The 21913-nt window shown below is 36.5% G+C and overlaps 1 protein-coding gene across 1 annotated transcript in view; it reads right to left on the reverse strand.

Moving 5' to 3' along the window:
- Positions 1-561: 561 nt before the first annotated feature.
- Positions 562-21913, reverse strand: part of LOC128199845 (uncharacterized) — a 30390-nt gene continuing 9038 nt past the window's right edge. Inside the window, exons 4-7 of the mRNA XM_052891024.1 lie at positions 3590-3733; positions 2940-3128; positions 2136-2265; positions 562-1146 (exon numbers count right to left, since the gene is read on the reverse strand). Coding sequence (XP_052746984.1) covers positions 1118-1146; positions 2136-2265; positions 2940-3128; positions 3590-3733 — 492 coding nt within the window. The 3' untranslated portion in view covers positions 562-1117. The remainder of the gene's footprint in view (positions 1147-2135; positions 2266-2939; positions 3129-3589; positions 3734-21913) is intronic.

The following is a 21913-nucleotide window of genomic DNA, read 5'->3' on the forward strand; positions in this document are numbered from 1 at the left end:
TGATGAGTGTTATAAACATAAGAGTAGACAAATATAATTAGAAAGCTCCAAACTGCTAAGCTATCGGGAGTTACACGTGTTATTGTGAGTCAACCATAAAAAATAGACATATATATGCTGTTGTGTTTTTATAGATAATTTTAAGAAGAACATTTCCGTCATACATGATTTCTATGTAGCTTTAACCATTAAGGCTGTACACGCGACGGAAGCTTAAAAAATTGAGTAACTTCTCCCGTTTTCTCAACACTTCTCTTCACTGCTCTGCTCCTATTAATCGTAGCGTAATGAAAAGTATACTATAACCTGCCCAGGAGTGTGTAGAATAATTGTACCAAGTTTCGTTAAAATCCGTCCAGTAGTTTTTGTTTCTATAAAGAACATACAGACAGACAGACAGACAGACAGACAGACAGACAGACAGACAAAAATTTTACTGATTGCATTTTTGGCATCAGTATCGATCACTAATCACCCCCTGATAGTTATTTTGGAAATATATTTCATGTACAGAATTGACCTCTCTACAGATTTATTATAAGTATAGATAATCAAACCAAATCAAATCAAAAATCATTTATTTCAAGTAGGCTCAGTTTACAAGCAGTTTTGACACGTCAGTTGACTATTTGTAAAGATTCTACCACCGGTTCGGAAGGCAGGTTCTGCTGAGAAGATTCTTTTGAAAAAGTCATACAGTATTATAATTTACAATTGATAACAATTAAATTACAATTTCTTATAGTTTTATTTCCTGTGTGAAGGTGGAAGCTGATCCAATGGCCTCCAAGCGCTTTTATCTTTAAGGAACTCATCAATGTTGTAGTAACCTCGACTAAGTAAATGTTTTTTAACACATTGCTTAAAGCTATGCATTGGCAGGTCCATCACAATCTTGGGGATCTTGTTATAGAAGAGTACACCCAAACCTACAAAAGATTCTTTTACTCTTTGGAGACGATTTATACAAGAGGCGCGTGTTCAGCAGTGGTTGTTCATCGGCTGACGATGATAGTATCTCACCTCGAGCGCTGTGAGCACGTCTCGCGGCGGACACTTGTCAGCAAGGGTGTCCGGCGCACACAGTAGCGCTTCGGAGAACTTAAGAAGCATTGCTTCAACGGCACACGTGTGTAGCGGCAAGTCCTAAAACGTGCGATTTTCTTTGATTTTAAGCAGCATAAAAAATGCAACTATTTAAAAAATTATTGAACCGATTTCTCCTCGACAACCAGATGGAATTCCAACATCATGGGTTTCACTCGCGTGGTTCCCGTTCCAGTAGGAGGAGTACGGGGATAATATAGCCTATAGCCTTCCTCGATAAATGGGCTATCTAACACTGAAAGAATTTTTCAAATCGGACCAGTAGTTCCTGAGATTAGCGCGTTCAATCAATCAATCAAACAAACAAACAAACAAACAAACTCTTCAGCTTTATAATATTAGTATAGATACACAAATACAAGCTGAAACACAAAAAACGATTGCTGAAACATCCCAATTCACTAGCCTCCGGGCTATCAACTGTGGAAAGAGTCAAGCGATTCAAGCGAGCTGATGTGCTCGACTCTGTGCAGACTTGAAGACAATGGTCTTCCTGTCTGGTAAAGCCACCACCAAGTACCTTCACCAAATCTGCTTCTAGCCTGTCGACTGATTGCAGATACATATAACAAAAAACAAAGAAAAAAAAAGTGTGTCAGCTCCGACGCACAAATGGAGTTTACTCTTCCAGATCAACTATCTAAATACACTATGTACGTCTCAATATCTGCGCCTGACCAGAGATAGGTGCGCAACCGAGGAGCAGCAGGCCGCGGCGTGCGCTATCAAAAATTCACGGTGAAAGGTGCGCAGTATAGGTTGCGCACAAAAACGTAACGCTGTCATTCGTTCATCGAATTTTACTGTCCATATTTTTTTCATACTATACATAAAAATAGATTCTTAAGGAGTAAACCCCATAAAACATGGTGTAAAAGGTAAGTTGTTAAGCGCGTAAGCGCTCGTGACATATCTATAGTATAAAGTCTTTGCTTTTTAGCCATTTCACTTATATCAAAATTAAAAAAAAATAATTCAAAATTCATTTATTTCAAGTAGGCTCAGTTTATCTAAGTGTGTGTACTTACCCTCTCTCATGGCGTAGTCGAGGATCTCCTTCAGTTCCTGCCAGTCGACCTCGCCGTCGGAACCGGCCAGTCGGGTGAAGAAGTCTCGCACTGGATCCGCTGGTTCGGGGTTCGGTGCTATGTCCTTTACCTGAATTATAATATTTATTTATGTAATTAATTTCGTTATTTCTGTTTTAGATAAAAACGAGTGTACTTGAGACTGAAGTAAAATTTATTTAAAAAAAAAATAGCAATATAAATACATCGACACTAATAGAAACAAACAAGCCCAATAACATATAGTATATAGGTATAGTCGCCTATACAGCATACCCTATGTACGTCTCAATACACTCACAGCTAAATTAGAAAGTTGCGCACTAAAGGTGCGCACCAAAAACGTGACACTTTTTCGTTAGTTCAGTTGGTTTTACCCCTCGGATTTTTCTCATACCGGGCGCCTTATATATAAAAAATCGATTCTTAAGGAGTAAACTCCAAAAAAAACTTGAACCTCTCTCGCTTCTATGTCATACGTCACACTTCAGTCAGAGAAGACACGAGACAAACCGCATAAATGAGTCCTCAATTAACGTGCCACTTGAAACTCTAACGTTTCTCGGTCACATCCCACTCAAGTAAACAAAAACGTAAACGGAATTAGATTTAATCTCGGCGTACCTGCATTTTTGTGGCCAAAAAAAAATTTTGTAGCACGGTTTACCCGTGATAATAAACACTACCAAACGACCTGTTAAGAATTGATAGCTTTGTGAAATGGGAGTAAAAAAATAAATTTTCAGTACAAGTGCGTAAACAAACCTCGTCACCCACAATGCTGTGCAGCACATCTGTGACGCAGCGCAGCACGTCAGCGAACACCAGGTCGCAGCACTCCGCCACCACCGCGTCCCTGCCGTCCTCATCGTCGAACATATCGCGCCACAGCCGAAGCCACCCAGCGCCGGGGACCGCGCGGACTGATTCGGCGATCAGGAACTTTACTGTACACTGGAAAATGTATGCAGTGGCTTGCACAGGGTTCATAATTAAGTCACTACAAACAGCGCCGGGGACCCAGACAGACTCGGCGATAAAACAAAATACAATTTAAGGTTTTCTACCGATTTGCGTAGTGGGTCACCACAAAAAAAAAAATGACCTTTCGTAAACAAACTTTCATTATTTGTTCGTAAAATGAACTAAAAAGTTACTGGTACTAGCTAGTATTATAGTACTCGTCAAGATGAACAAAACGGGCCCAAACTCGATGTGGTTGCATCGTTTAAATACGGAGTTCCTCTGGTAACCTTCCAGCTTCATCATCAGACCCTGGTTACCATGTAGTATCAAAGTACTCGTCAAGGCTAATTAAATGAGACCAAACTCGATAGGGTTGTCTCGTTTAATTAAAGTGTTCCTATGGCCACCTTCCATTGGACCAACGAACAGCGAACGAACGCTACACTTACAGATCTCAGCTCCGCATCGGCTCTCGACAGGGAGTGCACCACGACCTCCTTCCTCTTGTTGGCGGGGAAGCGCTCGTAACACAAGATGGCCGCCTGCAGCACGCACTCACTGAACGGCACTCTGGCGTGTATACACCAACATACCTGCAAGAACACTTACAGACTTAATTTTCTATACAGTGGGTGCTGTAAAATAGGCTATGGCGAATGTAATGCTACATTTACATGCTTGCCAAGACTTGGCAGACGTCCACCGACCAGCTCTAACGCTTTGCCGACGTTTGGACGCCATTTATGGTCTTATTAATTACAGTATGGTATTCGTTTCCTTTGGCACAGGCGTAGGCGTGAGAGGCCACCACTGCCAAATACTTCCAAGTGTTTTATAACCTGGTATTTAGTCCTAGTATGTATATGTAATAAGTATATAGTTTTAGTTACATACATAATACATATTACTATTAAGATTAACATTATAAATAACGAGCGGACCCGGTCAAGGTTCGCTTTGACTTAAGTGTGCTTCTTCCCTATCCCTAACCTACACTAACCTGCTCCTACCCCTACCCTAACCCTACTCTACCCCTACCCTACCCCTACCCTAATCCTATCCTACACCTGCCCTACCCCTACCCTACCCTACTCTATTCTACCCCTACTCTACCCCCACCGTACTTCTGAATTCATTTATTACAAAAAATGTGATAAATGACAACCGATTTTGTGCAAACTTCACTGCCATCTACTAAATAGTCCGAACAAAGCCTAAACATTTGGTTTGGATAGGTGAGCCCGGTCTTGAATTCTAAAATTACAACGAAAAGTGGCATTGATTTTTATACCTATGTAAATTATTTCTCTTGGAAAAAAATCTTAGAAATGGTTTTCGGAAATAGAAACTTTAATTAACACAAAATATTAGGGGAATGTCCATTCCCGGCCCAGACCTTTCGTCCCCGCCCCCCACTTTACATAAAACTAAAAAATACTTGATAATTTTTGTTTAATAATGAATAAATTACTTTATCCATAGCGGTTTGCTATAACTTTCCCCAAAAAATAAGTTTCACAACGATATTTGACAATATTATAGTTGTTGTATGACATTTTTGAAGACACGAACATGAACAGTGTTGCCAGCTAAGTGATTTATTTGGTTTAATCAATATTTTAACCGAATAATAATAATCGATCTTTTTCTACAACAAAATCACCTGGAAAAGCAAAAGTTGTAATAGATTATAATGTTTTTGATTATAATATCTGCCTCACTCTTTAAAAACCATTGCATAGTCGACATTATAAAAAGTTTCTTGATATCAAAGTACCTATTATATTTTTCGCAATAACCAACCACTAAGAACTCAACTGATTTTTTTAGTTTAATCGATATTTAAATGGATAATAATAATAATCGAGCATAACATTAAGAACCTAGGATCACTGCGTAGAAACATTACCAACTACGCCATTTAAATACTATCTATACTAATATTATAAAGCTGGAGAGTTTGTTTGTTTGTTTTTGATTGAACGCGCTAATCTCAGGCACTACTGGTCCGATTTGAAAAATTCTTTCAGTGTTAGATAACCCATTTATTGAGGAAGGCTATAAGCTATATATTATCTCCGCATTCCTACGGGAACGGGAACCACGCGGGTAAACCGCGCGGCGTCAGCTAGTATAATATATAATATGAGTAGTAGCGCAAGCCCGTAACTTCGGCGCGTGCAATGCGGCTTTTTTATACAATTTTTCCATACTCTATATAAGCTCTATATAAGCTACACGATCGGCCAACGCGCAAGCTACAGCTATACTAAGCTGATATAAATAAGTAGTCAAAGTGGTCTTAATAGTTGATATTCAATCCCTTCTTCCGATAACTTTTTCCTTTCATCCGATCTAACTAAATCAAATTCTATATATTTCTATGTATGTATAAATAGTATACATATTGTAGATAATATATAATGTTTACATAATACATTGACATAAAATTGCAGGCGTCCGCAATTTTGTCCGGGCGAAAACGCAATATCATGACAAACTACTTGTATAAACCTTCTTCTTGAATCACTTTATTTATTATTGAAAACCAATAAAAACCATTGCGTCGTGTAAAAGATGGTGAAAACAATGACGTGTTATTCTAGTAATAAAATTATTCAATTAGAAATCGATACGAAGTTATTCGATTTTTCGTGTTTCGTATGGCAACATCGATTTGACTTTTGGACAGATAATCTGTTGATGTCAATAATTGTCAATGTCATTCTCATTTTATTAATTAGATAATGTCATTGAATTAATTTACTGATTTTGTCTGTTTTCTGTTTACCTTCAGTATTTTTTGAACCGAATTATAATTTTTCAAACCACAGCTATAATATAAATAAAACTTGCACGAAGTTAAATTCGAAATTCGAATAATGTTGACCCTGAACCGGAAAAATTGCAAGTTTATTTCAGCTCTCAGATGTAAATACAAGAGGACATTTACGCTGCATTAATCAATGTTAATATCAATATTAAAATTATTATAGTTGGGATCAATTGTCAATAAAATGTCACGAAAATACGAATACATTCTGTTTGAAACATGCTCGTAAACAAGTACACAGCAGGTGCAGGCAGCATAAATAATGTTTGATCCATTTTTAATGTGAAAAACGATTATTATTCATAAGAAATAATATGTATAACTTTAATAATTTTTGTCATGTTATTGTGTCAAGTCACAACAGAGTGTAGTTTCCCATATAAGTGTTGAAGTGTCGCTCAGTGTATTTTTATGACTAACCAATATTGCTGTATTAAAAAGTACATTTACTGTGTAATTACTGGCGTAGAAGGCATAACATCTAGTCAGATGTAGGACAGCACATAGGTTTTCTTGCATTGTTGATGGTTTGTTCAAGCAATATTTAGTGCATAGAAGTATTATAGTATATTTATCCTACTTTCCTGATTAATATTAAATGTGAACTGTGAGTTTGTATGTCAGTTTGCTACATTTTCACACCCTAAACCAATTTTAAAACAGTAATAAATTGTGCATACTAGAGAATTATCTTAATTCTCAGTGTGTGTGAAGTCTGCCAATCCGCATTGGGCCAGTGTGGTGGACTATTGGCCTAACCCCTATCATTCTGAGAGGAGACTCGAGCTCAGTAGTGAGCCGAATATAGGTTGATGATGACGACGAATAAATTGTGGAATAACATAACATTATTAAATCCACTAAGTAAACCAATTTTAAAACTCTGATTAAATTATTTGCTGGATTTTCATATTTTATTACTATTTCAGTTATCCAGAGTCATCCCAAGTTTGTCAAAATTGCTGGAAAACGACTGATAAAGCAGCATCTTGCTCAACTGAAGAACGGAAAATAATTATGTAATAGCGACAAACACTCCAAATCAATGTTGTTTTCCTCGCTGTAATACATTTGTAAATTCATTTATTTACAGTGCTTGTAAACTAAGCCTTGGTTTTGCAAACGAGCACTTTTGAAATAATAAGGTTGACTATTTGTCCATCTCCAGACAGACAGACAGACCTCATCACCAGATAGGAAGACAAGTTCTGCTGAGGAGAGTCAGCAAGAAACTCAACAGTCACTCTTTTTTAGAAAAGTAATACAATATTATAATTTACAATTGTTAACATCATTACAATAATTTCTTATAGTAGAAGCTGATCCAATGGCCTCCAAGTAGTCGCGTGCACTTCATACATGCATTAAAGTACTGCATATCCTAAGAGTTGTCTTCATTAGTAAATACAGATTTTTCCACTTTGCTTAATTTTATTACTAGTGCATACCCTGATCGACAACCATATGCACGCCACTGCCTGGTTGGTTGGTTGTTTCATTTATTGATTTATTTGTTAAGCTTGTTGGTTACATAAAACAATAAATCTATTCATGTACAGCTTTAATGTTACTTCATCTCCGGTGTACTTTTTGAGCAGTGAGAGTGATAAAATAAAATAATTTTTTTTAATGTCTAGCAAACTTTTATTAAAAAAATTATTTAACCAAATCCTTATTTATACATCATATTATCATCTCTATACTCGAAATTTACTTAGATGACTTTTTTACACAACAATAATGGCCGACTATGAATCAAAGACAATCAGTAGGGTTGAGAAGTGTTACAAATAGTACCTGCTTCCCGCCTATTTCGTATAGATAAGTGTCGCCGCCTAGCGTATAGTAGCGTCATTTCATTTCATACTTTTATGACTTCCGGTTATTATAGTTAAATTTAATTAAGTAACAATGATTATCAATCCGAACAGTGGAGAGGTTATTATTAATTATTGATATAAATATAATTATTTATTTTACATGATATAAATTCATCATTGGTTATTTTACTCTTGACAACTATGACGTCACGTTATGATTTAGTTTGTATTTAATTTCTCAACTTTGTGTTTCGATATTTTAATATTAATTTACGATCGCTATAAATATCTTTTGATTATTAATGTATTTTAGATAGAATTATAACGTTTGGTTTGTATAATAATACTCCGGAACTATTATTAAAACGTACTTGTATTGTTAACATATTCGTGCTACCAACAGGTGACACTAACTTTGCAAATATTATAAAATAGAGGGTTGTTTAGCAGATTCATTGATATACTACCATCAGCGTGTAATATTAACATTATAGCGGAAGCTATGCTGAAATTGTTATCGAATAAAGGAGACGGGAACTTCTGGGCCCAAGTTGTAATAGGTTGAAAGATAGCTTAAAAAATCCGTTATTTTTTTCTACTAAATCATTTAAAAAATCAGCTCAATTCACAATCAGGAAGATGAGAAATGTAAAAAATAAGATAAGATCAAAAATAAAATAGGTAATCGATAATTTTAATCGATTTGTATGCATATCAATTTTATATAAAAATATAGAAGAGGCTAATGGAGATATAAATATAGTAAGAATATTAAAAACTATTTAGTTCAATTAAATTAATCTACTGTGAATCAAGAGATATAAGTAATAAATAGAAATCTAAAAATCGATTCTCATTTACAAAATCGTTTCACGAGTTGATTACGACTCTATTTTTATCTATGTTGACAGTGACATGACACTGACAGCAGTCCCGGCGACCGGCGTCCGGCGTATGCGTTTAAAAAACTTTGTTAATACTTTAATTGTTTACACGTTTGACTTTGGCTCCTTAGTTTGGATTTATTTGCCGGCTTATCGATTGGAAATCGACATCATGGATCTTTGTGTGAACTGTGGCATAGAAAAGAAAAAGGAAAAAGCAACAACTAGTTGTAATACCACAGGCAGACGAGTCTTGAATGACGAAATGATTCTCTTAGTGATTCGTCGATGGCGTACACCGCAGCCTGTAAGTACTCGCGTATTTATTAGCTAACTGGCATCTATCAATTTAACCTATAGTTTTCCTTACAATGTTTACCATCAATGATTGATAACATTTAAATAGTAAAATCAGCTAAGTAACATCATTGCCCTACATTCTACTGCTGCACACAGGCCTCCCCTTTAGGAGACGGATTTACAGTGTAGGCCCACGACAAAGCAGGTTACAGGTGGGGCCAAGTATAGAGTAAACAGAATTTGTTGATATAAACAATTTTTTCATTAAACAACTGGACCGTTATTTTAAGCCTAATAACAAATGAGAGAGACACCCGTGTTTCTGTCCCTTTCTTTCTCTGTTTCTACCTTCTATTGCCTTCTCTTTCACACATTCCACCACCACCAGCAGAGGTCGCCTTGTCTTTAGTAGGCGCTTTTTGAATCATTGACGTCGTTGTTTCCGTCCCGTCAACACAGTCCTAAGGACTGGTAGCTAATTGTACAAGTGACAAGACCTGTGAGTGTTTTAAATATTATAACGAATACTTAATTTTGCTAAAACTTTGTTAAAAGTGTTTGCGTCTACCATTATTAAGGTATGTAAAAATGATTTGAGGTGTACAAGTGTTAGTACAAGTGCTATGGTATGTAAAGTTATTTTTTCTATTACTCACCATAAAGTTCATATTTTTTATGCATGATATAGATGAAAGTATTATTTCATTAAATAACTTCTTCAGAATATTTGATTCGATTATGAATCAAATTGCAATATTGTTAACGGCGATGCCGTTCGAAAGTAATTTATCTTTGTTTTTATATTTCTACCTTCTTTGATCGACTTAGAAAGTTTATATTTTTAGATTGATGGTTTTGAACGTATGTTCGACCTACCGTTATAATTTTATTGTTCTTTCTACGGAAAAATATTAATTTAACCTGTTGGTTTTTGTACAACTTACTATAACGTTAACAAATATTATAATACATTTTAAGGTAGGTACCTACAACTACTAAGTCGTAATGGAAAATCTAGAGAATACCAAAGGTATTTTGGAATCACGTTGTTCTAATACAAATAAAGTGCTGAACTGAGCAGTTCCAGTTCAAATTGGGGCCAATAAACACTATTGCTCCGCTACTAGTGAACATATTAGTGATCATTCTAGTGAACATGAACCGAAAACTACTGTAAATCCTAATGTTCTAAAATACTCTTACAATTTTCTGAAAGAAGATTTGCAAATTGACGATATTAATCAGCGTAACGTCCGCTATTCTTGTGTATAGAATTTTTTCAGTTCAGGATTTACTGATTTGGAGGCAAACAAAGAGGTAAAGCGGTATGACACCTCACACTCTGGGCAATGTAGAGTAAGCATTTTGTAGCCTTAAACTTTATTTTGAATAATCAATTGGAATTGGATCTACGAAGATTTTTGACGTGAGTCAAAGACAATTTAGAAACTATTGATATCAAATGATGCTCTTTAGCTGGTCTGCGGCCACAGAGCGGAACTGAATGAACTCGGAATATAGTCTATTTTATATTTTATTAAGCACTAGCTTCCCACTAATAGTCTTCGTAATGGGATAGCACCATCATGCCAAAACTTATTCGAGTCTGAAAAAATTACAGTCACTCTTGAAAAAGCGGGGGGGGGGAGTAAGAAAAGCCCGCGTGAAATGGATCGTGTTTCTGCACCGCAGACCGATCAATATTTATCTTTTTCTTCCTAAAAGAAATGTTACTGTTCACGGACCTTCAAAAACGTGACAGCCATATGCTGAGTCAAAAACCTGATGTGACGCAATCGCATGTTCCAAGACCCAATTCGAGAAAGGAATTCGGCGGCAAACCTTACCATGAGATGCTTACGGCAATACGCACTGCGCTCTCCCTCATCCCACCGGGATAGGAGAGGTAAAACTAGTGGATATTGACTCACCGAGTCGATTCCGTACCGGTCAGCTGATCCTGAATCTTGACCGATGAAAACAAATAGGTGTACCAGATCACATATTAACGGGATCGCATACCTTTTCTGATATAGCAACTTCTTCATCTACTCAATATTTACAAAAGCATACAAGCTACGCCTCTTGGAATTTAAGCTATCGTAAGTGGTATTCATATTGATTTATGATGAAACACGGCTGAAACTTGCGGCCCTATTCGATCTGTTTGTATCGTGCCGCGTTGCAAGAACCAGCTCATGAGCCCCCGTATGGCTTCGAAACTAGTCAGGTATACTACGACGTAGTATGACGTGAGTTTTAGCCGTGTTACATAATAAATTCATAAGCTACGTCTCCTTCAAGAAAGATGAGCAAAGCTATAGAAAAGATGAAGTTGGAAGGGGTTTTGACGACGGTTCCGCCGTCTCAAAGCTGATTATCACCGATGTACTTTGTGCCAAAAGAAAACATAAGTTTTAGACCCATACACAATCTGGAAGCCTGAAATTGAAACATCTATGCTTCTTTATTCTGACTAATCAGTAAGCAGAAAATACCCCAATTCATACGACGTATGATTGGATATTCAAAATACACTTAAAACAAGGCGTAATTTCTTTCACGTGCCAATAGACGGTTTTTACGGTTTCTGTACCAGCAACAACAACTACTGCAAATGAACTGCTACCTACCTACTGCAAATGAACTGCTGACTATTCGGGCTTAGTTCGGTGTCGAAATTTTTCACGTCGGTGACAAATTGAATTGAAAATGTCCTACGTAATCACATAGGCTTATGAGTGCTTGTTTATTTAGACGATTATCTGATCGTCAACCAACGTCACCAAGTTCTAGAGAGTCATGCTATGCTCTCAGTAAACATATTAAAACATCTGGGCTGGAAAACTAATTATACAAAACCCATTCCACAATGCAGTCAGATACTGGAGTACCTAGATTATGGAGTTCCCGGCTAAACCATAAAGATATGCACGAAAATAGAAGGAATGGCAGCCAGATTATAGACAAGACGAAAATCGTTCTAAAGGATCTACAAAGCTCAGCGGGAATGTTGAACTTTGCAAATTTTATCATTCCTCGCAAGAGGTTAAATTTACGCCAGATTCATCGAATCTGAATCAACCATACAACAAGGAAAATCGTACTATCACCCCAACCAGTTCTTACGGAACTGCAATGAGGGCTTGTACACAAGGATCCATGATCAATCCAATTGCCTCCTCCTACCCATTATAATATGGTTACCGAGGCGTCATATCTTACGTGGGGCGCACATGTAGACAAATTACGTCTGTTGAGAAATGACAAATTACATTGGGCTAAGTTGAAAAGTAATCTTCATTGTAGTCAAAAGGAATTTCTTGCAGTAGGTACTAAAAGTTTTACAAATGCAAGGTCTGAGCCCGACTTTTGTAGTTTGGCAACCAAACTGCGGTATCATATTTACGGAACGAAGGACGAACTAGTTCCCAGATACTGCTGAACCTTACTACCTTCCGGATCTGCTGAAATTACACAAAATACATCTTACAGTTCATCATATATTCGTACCAAGAGTTTACAACGAGGAAGCAGATCACTTGTCTCGCCTGAGTGGAATTCCAAAATGGCACTCGCTTCCTCAAGCAGCCATTCTAATTTTTCCAAATGGGGACCTGAGCATTCCCAAGTACTGTTTGCGTCTCGGAACGCTTGTGTAATTCCCAGTTATCGCTCTCTGGACTATCACGCAGAGTAGCCAATGACGTGTTTCCACCTCAATTTCTAATGCCCAAGGTTCTGTCGCACCTAAACATGTGCGGAGGCATATTTTAATAATAGCCCCGAGGTAATCAATAGTATATTAGAGGCCAGAACTGAAGAACAGATCTATGGTATCTTCCTGGACCCACAGGACCTTCAAATCTACTTTAAGCTGATGTAATGTGTCGAAGATTCTGGAAATCTGGAATTGTGGGTGTGAATTGGATATTAGTTATAATATATTAACGGTCCATTTGATGTTGGTCCTCACTGGAGTCACTTCAGCCAACCGAGCTCACTCAAGAAGCTTAGCAGGCCGCCCAGGTCGCAGAACGCCTAATGAAGTATTGCTGGGGAGCGAATGTGTGCTGCTCGTTGTTCAGATATACCTAAGCATAGTATCGGTGTTTCTTCTAGAACCGGAAGGTGTTTATTTAGTGAGCAGTGCCCTGTCATTAGCTCCGTGACTGTTGTAACTTTACTACGGTTAAGTTTAAGTTGTTTTATCGTCAAACGATTAACAACCTATATTCGGCTCACTGTTGAGCACGAGTCTCCTCTCAGCACCTAGAACCGGAAGGTGTTTATTTAGTGAGCAGTGCCATGTAACTAGCTCCGTGACTGTTGCAACTTTACTACGGTTAAGTTTAAGTTGTTTTATCGTCAAACGATTAACAACCTATATTCGGCTAACTGTTGAGCACGAGTCTCCTCTCAGCACCTAGAACCGGAAGGTGTTTATTTAGTGAGCAGTGCCATGTAACTAGCTCCGTGACTGTTGCAACTTTACTACGGTTAAGTTTAAGTTGTTTTATCGTCAAACGATTAACAACCTATATTCGGCTCACTGTTGAGCACGAGTTTCCTCTCAGAATTAGAGGGATTAAGCTATAAAGACACATAACTGAACGGTTAGAGGTACATGCCTATACCAGATTCCAACCATTAGCCGTCCAAATCGAAGACAGAGCTCATGCAGGCCTATCACGGCATACTAACCTATGAATCAGCAATTTCTAGTCTATACGATCCGCAATTATTTGACCACCCTTAGTGGCCACCTTTTAGTAAAGCGTATGTTGAATTATATTGCAATAGCAAATCCTAAGATTTCTAAAGCACCAATTTGGGACGTTGATCCCCTTGTCAAGCACATGTCAAGATAATATAATTATATTGCATCTATTTGCTACTATGTACGTCGTGTACATGACTGGACTCTGCCAAAAGCAAATGAAAACTGCTGTAACATAACACCCAATCACTTAACCTTATGACCTCTTTTTGGGGTCAAGAACAGATTCACCCGATGTTCGGCAGTCTGACTGGTAAGCTTGCTTAGATAGAAGGAAACTAGAAATTTGCTAGAGCGTGTTCATAAGTATATGTGGTCCGGCGTAGGCCGCTTCTCGAATTGTCAAAGCGATTGGATTAAGAATATGTTAAAGGAGTCAGGAGTAATGCTTCACCTAGCAGTATTTAAGCTGCAGTTACAACTCCCTACTACACAAAATTAATTCTAGAATCAACTCAATACTCGACTATTTACTCATTATTTTATTTAGCAAAACAACTAATCAAAGGTAGACTTACGTATCTACCCGTCAGTGACGGCTACACAGTTGATCCAGTCAATGGTTAAATGGTTAATTGATACTTTGATACTATGATGATATTACATTCCATTACCTCGAATTTGGCATTCGATAAGCATCTTTGCGAATAAAATTACTTGTACAATTTCTTTAAATATGTAGTTCAGTATTGGCTACTATTAAATATTAAAAATAAACTGTAAGTTGGTTTACAATATATCAGTGTGACAAAATCTTAATCACATTGACGTCATCACCACCACCAGGCGATAACAAACACGTCTCTCATTTGTTATTAGGCTTAAAATAACGGTCCAGTTGTTTAATGTGAACGTTTTACCTGAAAATAAAACGGTTATTAAACATACTTACCTTATTTTAAGCCTAATAATTGAAACACTGCCTGGTGATTTCTATAAACGACGTAATGATTCAAAAAGCGCCTACTAAAGACAAGGCGACCTCTGCTGGTGGTGGTGGAATGTGTGAAAGAGAAGGCAATAGAAGGTAGAAACAGAGAAAGAAAGGGACAGAAACACGGGTGTCTCTCTCATTTGTTATTAGGCTTAAAATAAGGTAAGTATGTTTAATAACCGTTTTATTTTCAGGTAAAACGTTCACAATATTTCAGGTAAACAACAGTGACTATATTTGCTAAGCTTGCTGGAACAAACATCAGCTATTGATCAACCAAGACAATTTGGCCACCGTAATGTTTGCCTCCGCTGTGGTCGCTCTGTTGCATCACAAGTCACTCATCTGCTTCCTACAGGCTCATCTTGTGAACTGAGAATTTATAATGCCATAGAAGAATGTATTATGCCTCAAACTGTAAGTTAAACCAATGTACATTGTTATTTATGATTTTGAAATGATAATATTGCATGTTTGTGACAGCCTCATTGTTTAGTTAGTTATATATCAGTCTATAGCCTTCCTCGATAAATGGGCTAACATTGAAAGAATTTTTCAAATCAGACCAGTAGTTCCTGAGATTAGCACGTTCAATCAAACTCTTCAGCTTTATAATATTAATATAGAAGAGTGTAGTATGAATACTATAATGAAGGTGATGTATGTTTGTTGTAGATAAAACAAGGAAGCCACATCTGCCATAATTGTTGGGTGGCTGCAGACAGGGCTGCTGTCCATATAGTCTCAGGCCCATCAACTTCTTCCCGAGTTCTAACTGAACCTCCTGCTAGCCAGCCTGGAGAAGATAGAAACAACCAACCAGAACCTACTATTGTATTACCAGGATATATGAGAGCTGTTCCTCTTTTTAAAGTATTATGTTCCTGAGAATAATCGTCTATGTGATATTCATTTAGTTATTGAAGGCTGGGATGTAATGATAATTTGAATGTTTTTCCCCAGCTAACCCACAGTGAACTAATTCTCATACCATTAGGTATCAAATTGTTTCAAAAATGTTGTTTGCTTTGTTAAAAAGCAGGCACGTTCATATTATGGAGAGAATGTAAGGGGTAACAATGGTTATTTAATAGAAGTGTGCAGGGAGGTCAGCAGTAGCCTACTTCGAGAGCTGTCGGCTTCAAATAGCTCATGGCTACTTTGGGGATGCATACAGTCTAGACATATTAGTCGAAAAACTTATTTTGTTTATGTTTTTGTTGACAGCTCTTGCAGAGGTAGAGAAGCAATATTGAATGATTATTTCAATTGCATTGTAGGCAAAAGGGCTTTAGGCTTCTGCGCACATGTTATGTCAATAATATGGTACCTTAGTCGGGCTAGGTACCAAGAAAATATAGTACCCCCTGCACAATTCTTAGATGATATATTAATTATAATTGAAAATGAATAAAAATCAACTAAATAAAGTGTTTTATTTTATCACTCTTTACCCTTGAGCCTTACTTACCTTACCCTCATTATTCGGCTCACTGCTGAGCTCGAGTCTACTCTCAGAATGAGAGGGGTTAGGCAAATAGTCCATCATGCTGGCCCAAAGCGTATTGGCAGACTTCACACACACAGAGAATTAAGAAAACTCTCTGGAATACAGGTTTCCTCATGGTGTTTTTCTTTCACCGTTAAGACCTTACCCTACTTACCATGATCTCATCAGTCATTTGAATTCTATCTTATCATTCATCCAATTCGAAAAGTAACAATATAGTAACAATGGTCTAAGTTTAATAATAAAATCAAACACTTGAAAAATTAGCTATTCATTATGTAGGTAATATCAGCTGTTATCTTAAATAACCTCACTTTTACTAAATCTCGTATATCTCTAATTCCAGATTGTCAAATTCTATAATATTTTCAGTGAAAGTTTAATAATATCTAAGCTATTCATTGACACTTATTTCATCCTTTTACATTCGTGGCCCAAATTGTATGAAAGAGTTTCAATCTCCTTTGTGTACAGTGGAAATATTATTTTACTTCTCCCACCTTCTGTAACATCTCAGAAGTGGGATAAAACTGTTGGGATCCTACGCTACGGGTCTCGGCAAGAAGAAGAATCGAAGAAAGCAAAAACGGAAATTTTTTTTTTCTTCTTCTACACCACGCCCTTACCAAGAAATCAACTACATGTGACGCACAGAATTGGAACTCAAAGAAGTTTGTAATCAAGCTTCGTCTACAATACCCTGATGAACGCTGGTAAAAAGACTTCGAAGACTACAATATCGTCATACAAGCGTGTCCGGATACAGCATTCTACGACTAGTCGACTTTGTTGAAAAATTTGATGTCATGTCGGTAAAAGCAAAGGATTAAGGAAGACTTCGAGAAGTGCAACATTATTGGAGAAGACGTTTTATCGTGTATCATCAAAATCCTTCTGGTGGAGCTACGTTCAAATGCCTTCCAGCCTCAAAACGTCTGATTAACTCTTTGGGTTTTCATCTGAACAAGAAAGAAGCAACTAAGAAGACAGAAGCATCGTCAATGCGGCAGCGAACGTGTAGAAAGCTTGCAGTGTATGGCGCCTCTCCTACGCTTCAGCCCTCTGGACTGGGGCCCTGCTACATCTGCGGGAACACGAGCCTCTAGTCGCCGCGCCGCCGCGCCGCCGCGCCGAGCCATTTGCTGGGTTGCTGCGACATCGTAAACTCCGCGGCAGCAAACACATACGGTCCAGGTTAGTCCAGCTATGTATACTTTTATATCGTTAACTTTTTTTTGCGCTTATACAAACGCCTCGCCATTGGTGTGCCGCGTGCATATAAAATTACATAATACATCGGTACGACAAGTAAATTGAGTATACTGCCAGAAAAATAGTAAAAATCGCCCATTGTTATGAAAAGTTTTGAAGGTGCTCACTAGTAAATATTAGAGTGGAGTAGTAGGTATAGGTTACATATGTCTATGTGACGAGACATGCAGGTATATGGATAAAGTACTCGTGATGTGTTCAAGTAGTGATACGTGAAAGTTAAAGTTTGTAATGATTATTATACTGTTATACATTTTATAGAAGGCAGTAAATGATCAAGTTGCTGGTACAACTAGTCACTGATTCAAATACCTATTAGTAATCTTGTCCTGTACAAAAGTCTTGCAGTCGTATAATAGTTTCTAGCAAGAAAACTGTTTATAACCTTAGTTGATTTATTTTAAATGTATGACTTCTTACCAAAGCTACATTTTATTGATTTGTTTGAGTAATAATAAAAAGTAAACAGGCATTTTGTACAAAGTTCTGTTTAGCTAATTGGGTAAATTATAGCTCTCCTTGGCGAAGTTGACAAGTGAATAGAGCTCTTTCACAAACAGTAAAAAAAACAGCATATAATATATCAAATATTAGAAAAAACCTTTTTATGTTTAGATCCATCCAACTGCCAAGTAAAAATAAATAATATCCCGTTCATAACGCCATGTTACCTAAAACAACCAAATTAACATACACCAATATCAAAAGAGTCTCGTAAAGTATTCCATAAAAGTGTTAAATAACCGCGGGCAAAGAAAGATTGTTTAATATTATTGATTGAATTACTTGTACGGTAGGTTGCACAATTAGCTATTAAATGTTATTGCTTATTATATCACCCTACAAAATACTCCCATATTAAACTGTTCATGAAATATAACAACTTATCGTAACTAATCATAATTATAGTATTAGTTCAGAATTCAGTTTATCCAGTTTTTATTACAGTCAGACAGGACATCTCAAAGCATTTAAAATTAGAAAAATTAAATACTTGATATTACTTGGTGTTGACGTTTATGACAGTAAAGCGTTTACAGAGTTCATTAATAGCGCTATAGTAAATTAGAATCAGTAGGTACTAGCCAAGACGTGATAATTAGGTATGCCTATCGCGTACTTTATTGAAGTAACTTCTGAAGAAGAGTTCTATCATATAATTCGAGGATTTAGCTGATGTAGATTTGATAAATAATAAAATCTGCTCTTAGGGTTTGTCTGTACTTATCAATTGCTCAATGGGCTATTTTAGTTCTAATATAATTTATTACCTCGTTTACTCCTAGCTTAAGGGTGGCTAGCTATTCAGGATTCAGGAAAGAAAGAAAATTGACAATTCAAGCTGGCTCTCTAATTAGAATACAGTGGTATACGGCTAACTCTAACTGAACAGAGTCGTCTTCTTTTCGCGATGAGAAATGATAAGCATTATACCCTGAACATAAGAGCCCTTAATCACAATTCAACATTTAGTTTAGGTTAAGTAACACACCAAAGTTACCGCATCTTACTGTAGCTCAGGGCCATCTAGTTTCAAATTCAATACGAAAATTACAACTTTCATCGCACCTATACACAAAACTATTATATTAGTTAAAATAACTGCTTAAATAAGAAAACTATACTGAGACCGATTAATTAAGCTAAAACTTAACATTTAGTAGTAGTTGCAAAAATATCATATTTAAGTACTTAATACCACAGGTTTTAAATAAGTGAAAAAAATATAAAGATTTACTTTTTCTTATATTAAAAAAATACATGCAGTATTGTGTACCATGCGCTTATGGAAAGTTATCGTATGCCTAAAGTTAAAGGGAGTTCTAATTATTTATTTGAATACTATATGTGTCTACATCATTAAGGGGCCTTTTGTAAATACTAGGGAACCATTTACACTATGGTGCTAACTGTATCAATTGATTATTCTTACAAAATATGTTTTAGTCAGGGTATTCCTGTTACAATTTTCAGTTCACTATATACTATCAAAAGATTAAAAGTTAATGGGTAAATAAATAATATAATTTGGATTAGCTTTACATATAAAATTATCATAATATGATTAGTTGCTATAATCCTCCAAAATAGTTTGACCGGTTCTGATTAAGTTTTATATGTAGATAATATTAGGTAGGTCCGAGAAAAGGTTGTTATACATTTTTGATACCCTTAAACGATAAGGGTGATTAGTAGTAAAACTTCTAAAGCAAAGCAACATTGGTTGGGTCAGCTAGTTACTTTATAATAATGGAGTAAAGCTTCCACTATCCGTAATTTAACAGTTTGTTGAAGAATGGTAAATCAGGGTTATATTGAATGCTATAGAACTTTATGTATGCTAATGGCCAGGTGTGTGTAAATTTAAACGATCACAGATGGCTCGAGTAAATAGTAGTTATTATGTCCGATAGTGGAAAAACGTGAGACGATACACTTTTCTATTTCACACGAGGAATTAATACTCCTTATTCCAGTAAGCTCATCATAATGTTCAGTCATAAAAATGTTTGAATGTCAGTTTGTCCAACCCGCGAACTACAGCCACCTAATGTAGGTACAAGAGCAAGACCTACACAATAAACGGAACAATAGCTATATCAACAAAAATATGTCTGTAATGAAAATGGTGTTTCGTACCCACATATTATTATTATAGATATACATAGAATTACTGATTTTGGAAACATATGTTTTTTGGGAAAACTACAATATAAATGTACTTATATACTAAAATCTAATCATAAGAGATTTCTAAAGCGTAACATGAGATAGGTCGGTACGTATAAAATTTGTACTATAATGTGTGGGGGCTAAGACCTTATGGGATGCAGTTTACAGATTCAATTAATTTAATTCAAAGTTCGTCTATTGATAGAATGTGGTAGTGAATAAGTACAGATATTAAATTATATTCTTGTAATATTAACAAGATTAATAGTTCTACGTATTTGCAGATTGTTCTGGTAGATAGGGAGGAAAATGAAGTTACAGATGTCCTCATATACGGTAGTCGAGAATTAACATTGATTTTCACAGTTCTAAATAAAAAAAAACGCACAATTGAAACAATATTATTGTAAGATTCTCTCTATGTGACTTATGCATAAGTGGCGATATATGTGATTCGGTTCCTGTCTTATGTGGCACTCGTCAGTGATTCACTCCTATGCGACTCACGTCTGTCTATATCTATATATTCGACTATGGCTTACCTTTTACTATATGTCTGTATGATATACGACTTTGTGACCTAAGTCTGTGTGACCTGCGTCTGTGTGACCTGTGTCTGTGTGACCTGCGTCTGTGTGACCTGCGTCTGTGTGACCTGCGTCTGTGTGACCTACGTCTGTGTGACCTGCGTCTGTGTGACCTGCGTCTGTGTGACATGGGTCTGTGTGACACACGTTTTTGTCTGTGTGAAATACCTAAGTATTTGTGTGCTTACCTAAATTGAACGAACGAATTCCAAACGAAAAGTAGATTTAAACCCACGTCTTACTAGACACGGGCATAAGTTAGTTATTTCTGCATATCGTCTCAAAAGAGTAAAAAAAAAATCGTTTGTAGGTTTGGGTGTACTCTTCTATAACAAGATCCCCAAAACTGTGATGGACCTGCCAATGCATAGCTTTAAGCAATGTGTTAAAAAACATTTACTTAGTCGAGGTTACTACAACATTGATGAGTTCCTATAAAGATAAAAGCGCTTGGAGGCCATTGGGTCAGCTTCCACTTCACACAGGAAATAAAACTATAAGAAATTGTAATTGTTATCAATTGTAAATTATAATACTCTATGACTTTTTCAAAAGAGCAACTGTAGAGTTTCTTGCCGGTATCTTCTCAGCAGAACCTGCCTTCCGAACCGGTGGTAGAATCTTTACAAATAGTCTACTGTCGTGTCAAAAGTGCTTGTAAACTGAGCCTACTTGAAATAAATGATTTTAGATTTTGATTTTGATTTTGGTCCGAGTTATTTTGATTAATCAAGTTATCTTAGTGATTCATATTTATTGAAGTCGGAATGACCTAGTAACTAATATGCAGATAAAATTCAAATATGTGATTTTATAGTAAAATAAGTATTTCCAGATTAGGTACCTGTCTGGAAGTACTAATAGCGATGTTTTTGTTTTATCATAATTTCTGAATTTCTTTCATATAGATAGCACAATATACTTATTGTTTGGGTTTGAAGTCTAAGTGACCCATGAACATAATTACCAGAAACGAATTAGGCTTTATGATAGCACTTCGATTATGTATATTGATCAAAACCTTGTCAGTTTCAAATTACTGCTGGATTCTGTTCTTTCCAGATAACTGATGGTGCAGTGGGAGATACCAGAGTGTTACCAGAACGCCGTGGGACACGGCTTCTTCAGGATGGCCGAATGTTACAAATAGTACCTGCTTCCCGCCTATTTCGTATAGATA

This window comes from Bicyclus anynana, unplaced genomic scaffold, assembly GCF_947172395.1.
Source record: "Bicyclus anynana unplaced genomic scaffold, ilBicAnyn1.1 scaffold_40, whole genome shotgun sequence".
In the NCBI taxonomy this organism is placed as follows: domain Eukaryota; kingdom Metazoa; phylum Arthropoda; class Insecta; order Lepidoptera; family Nymphalidae; genus Bicyclus; species Bicyclus anynana.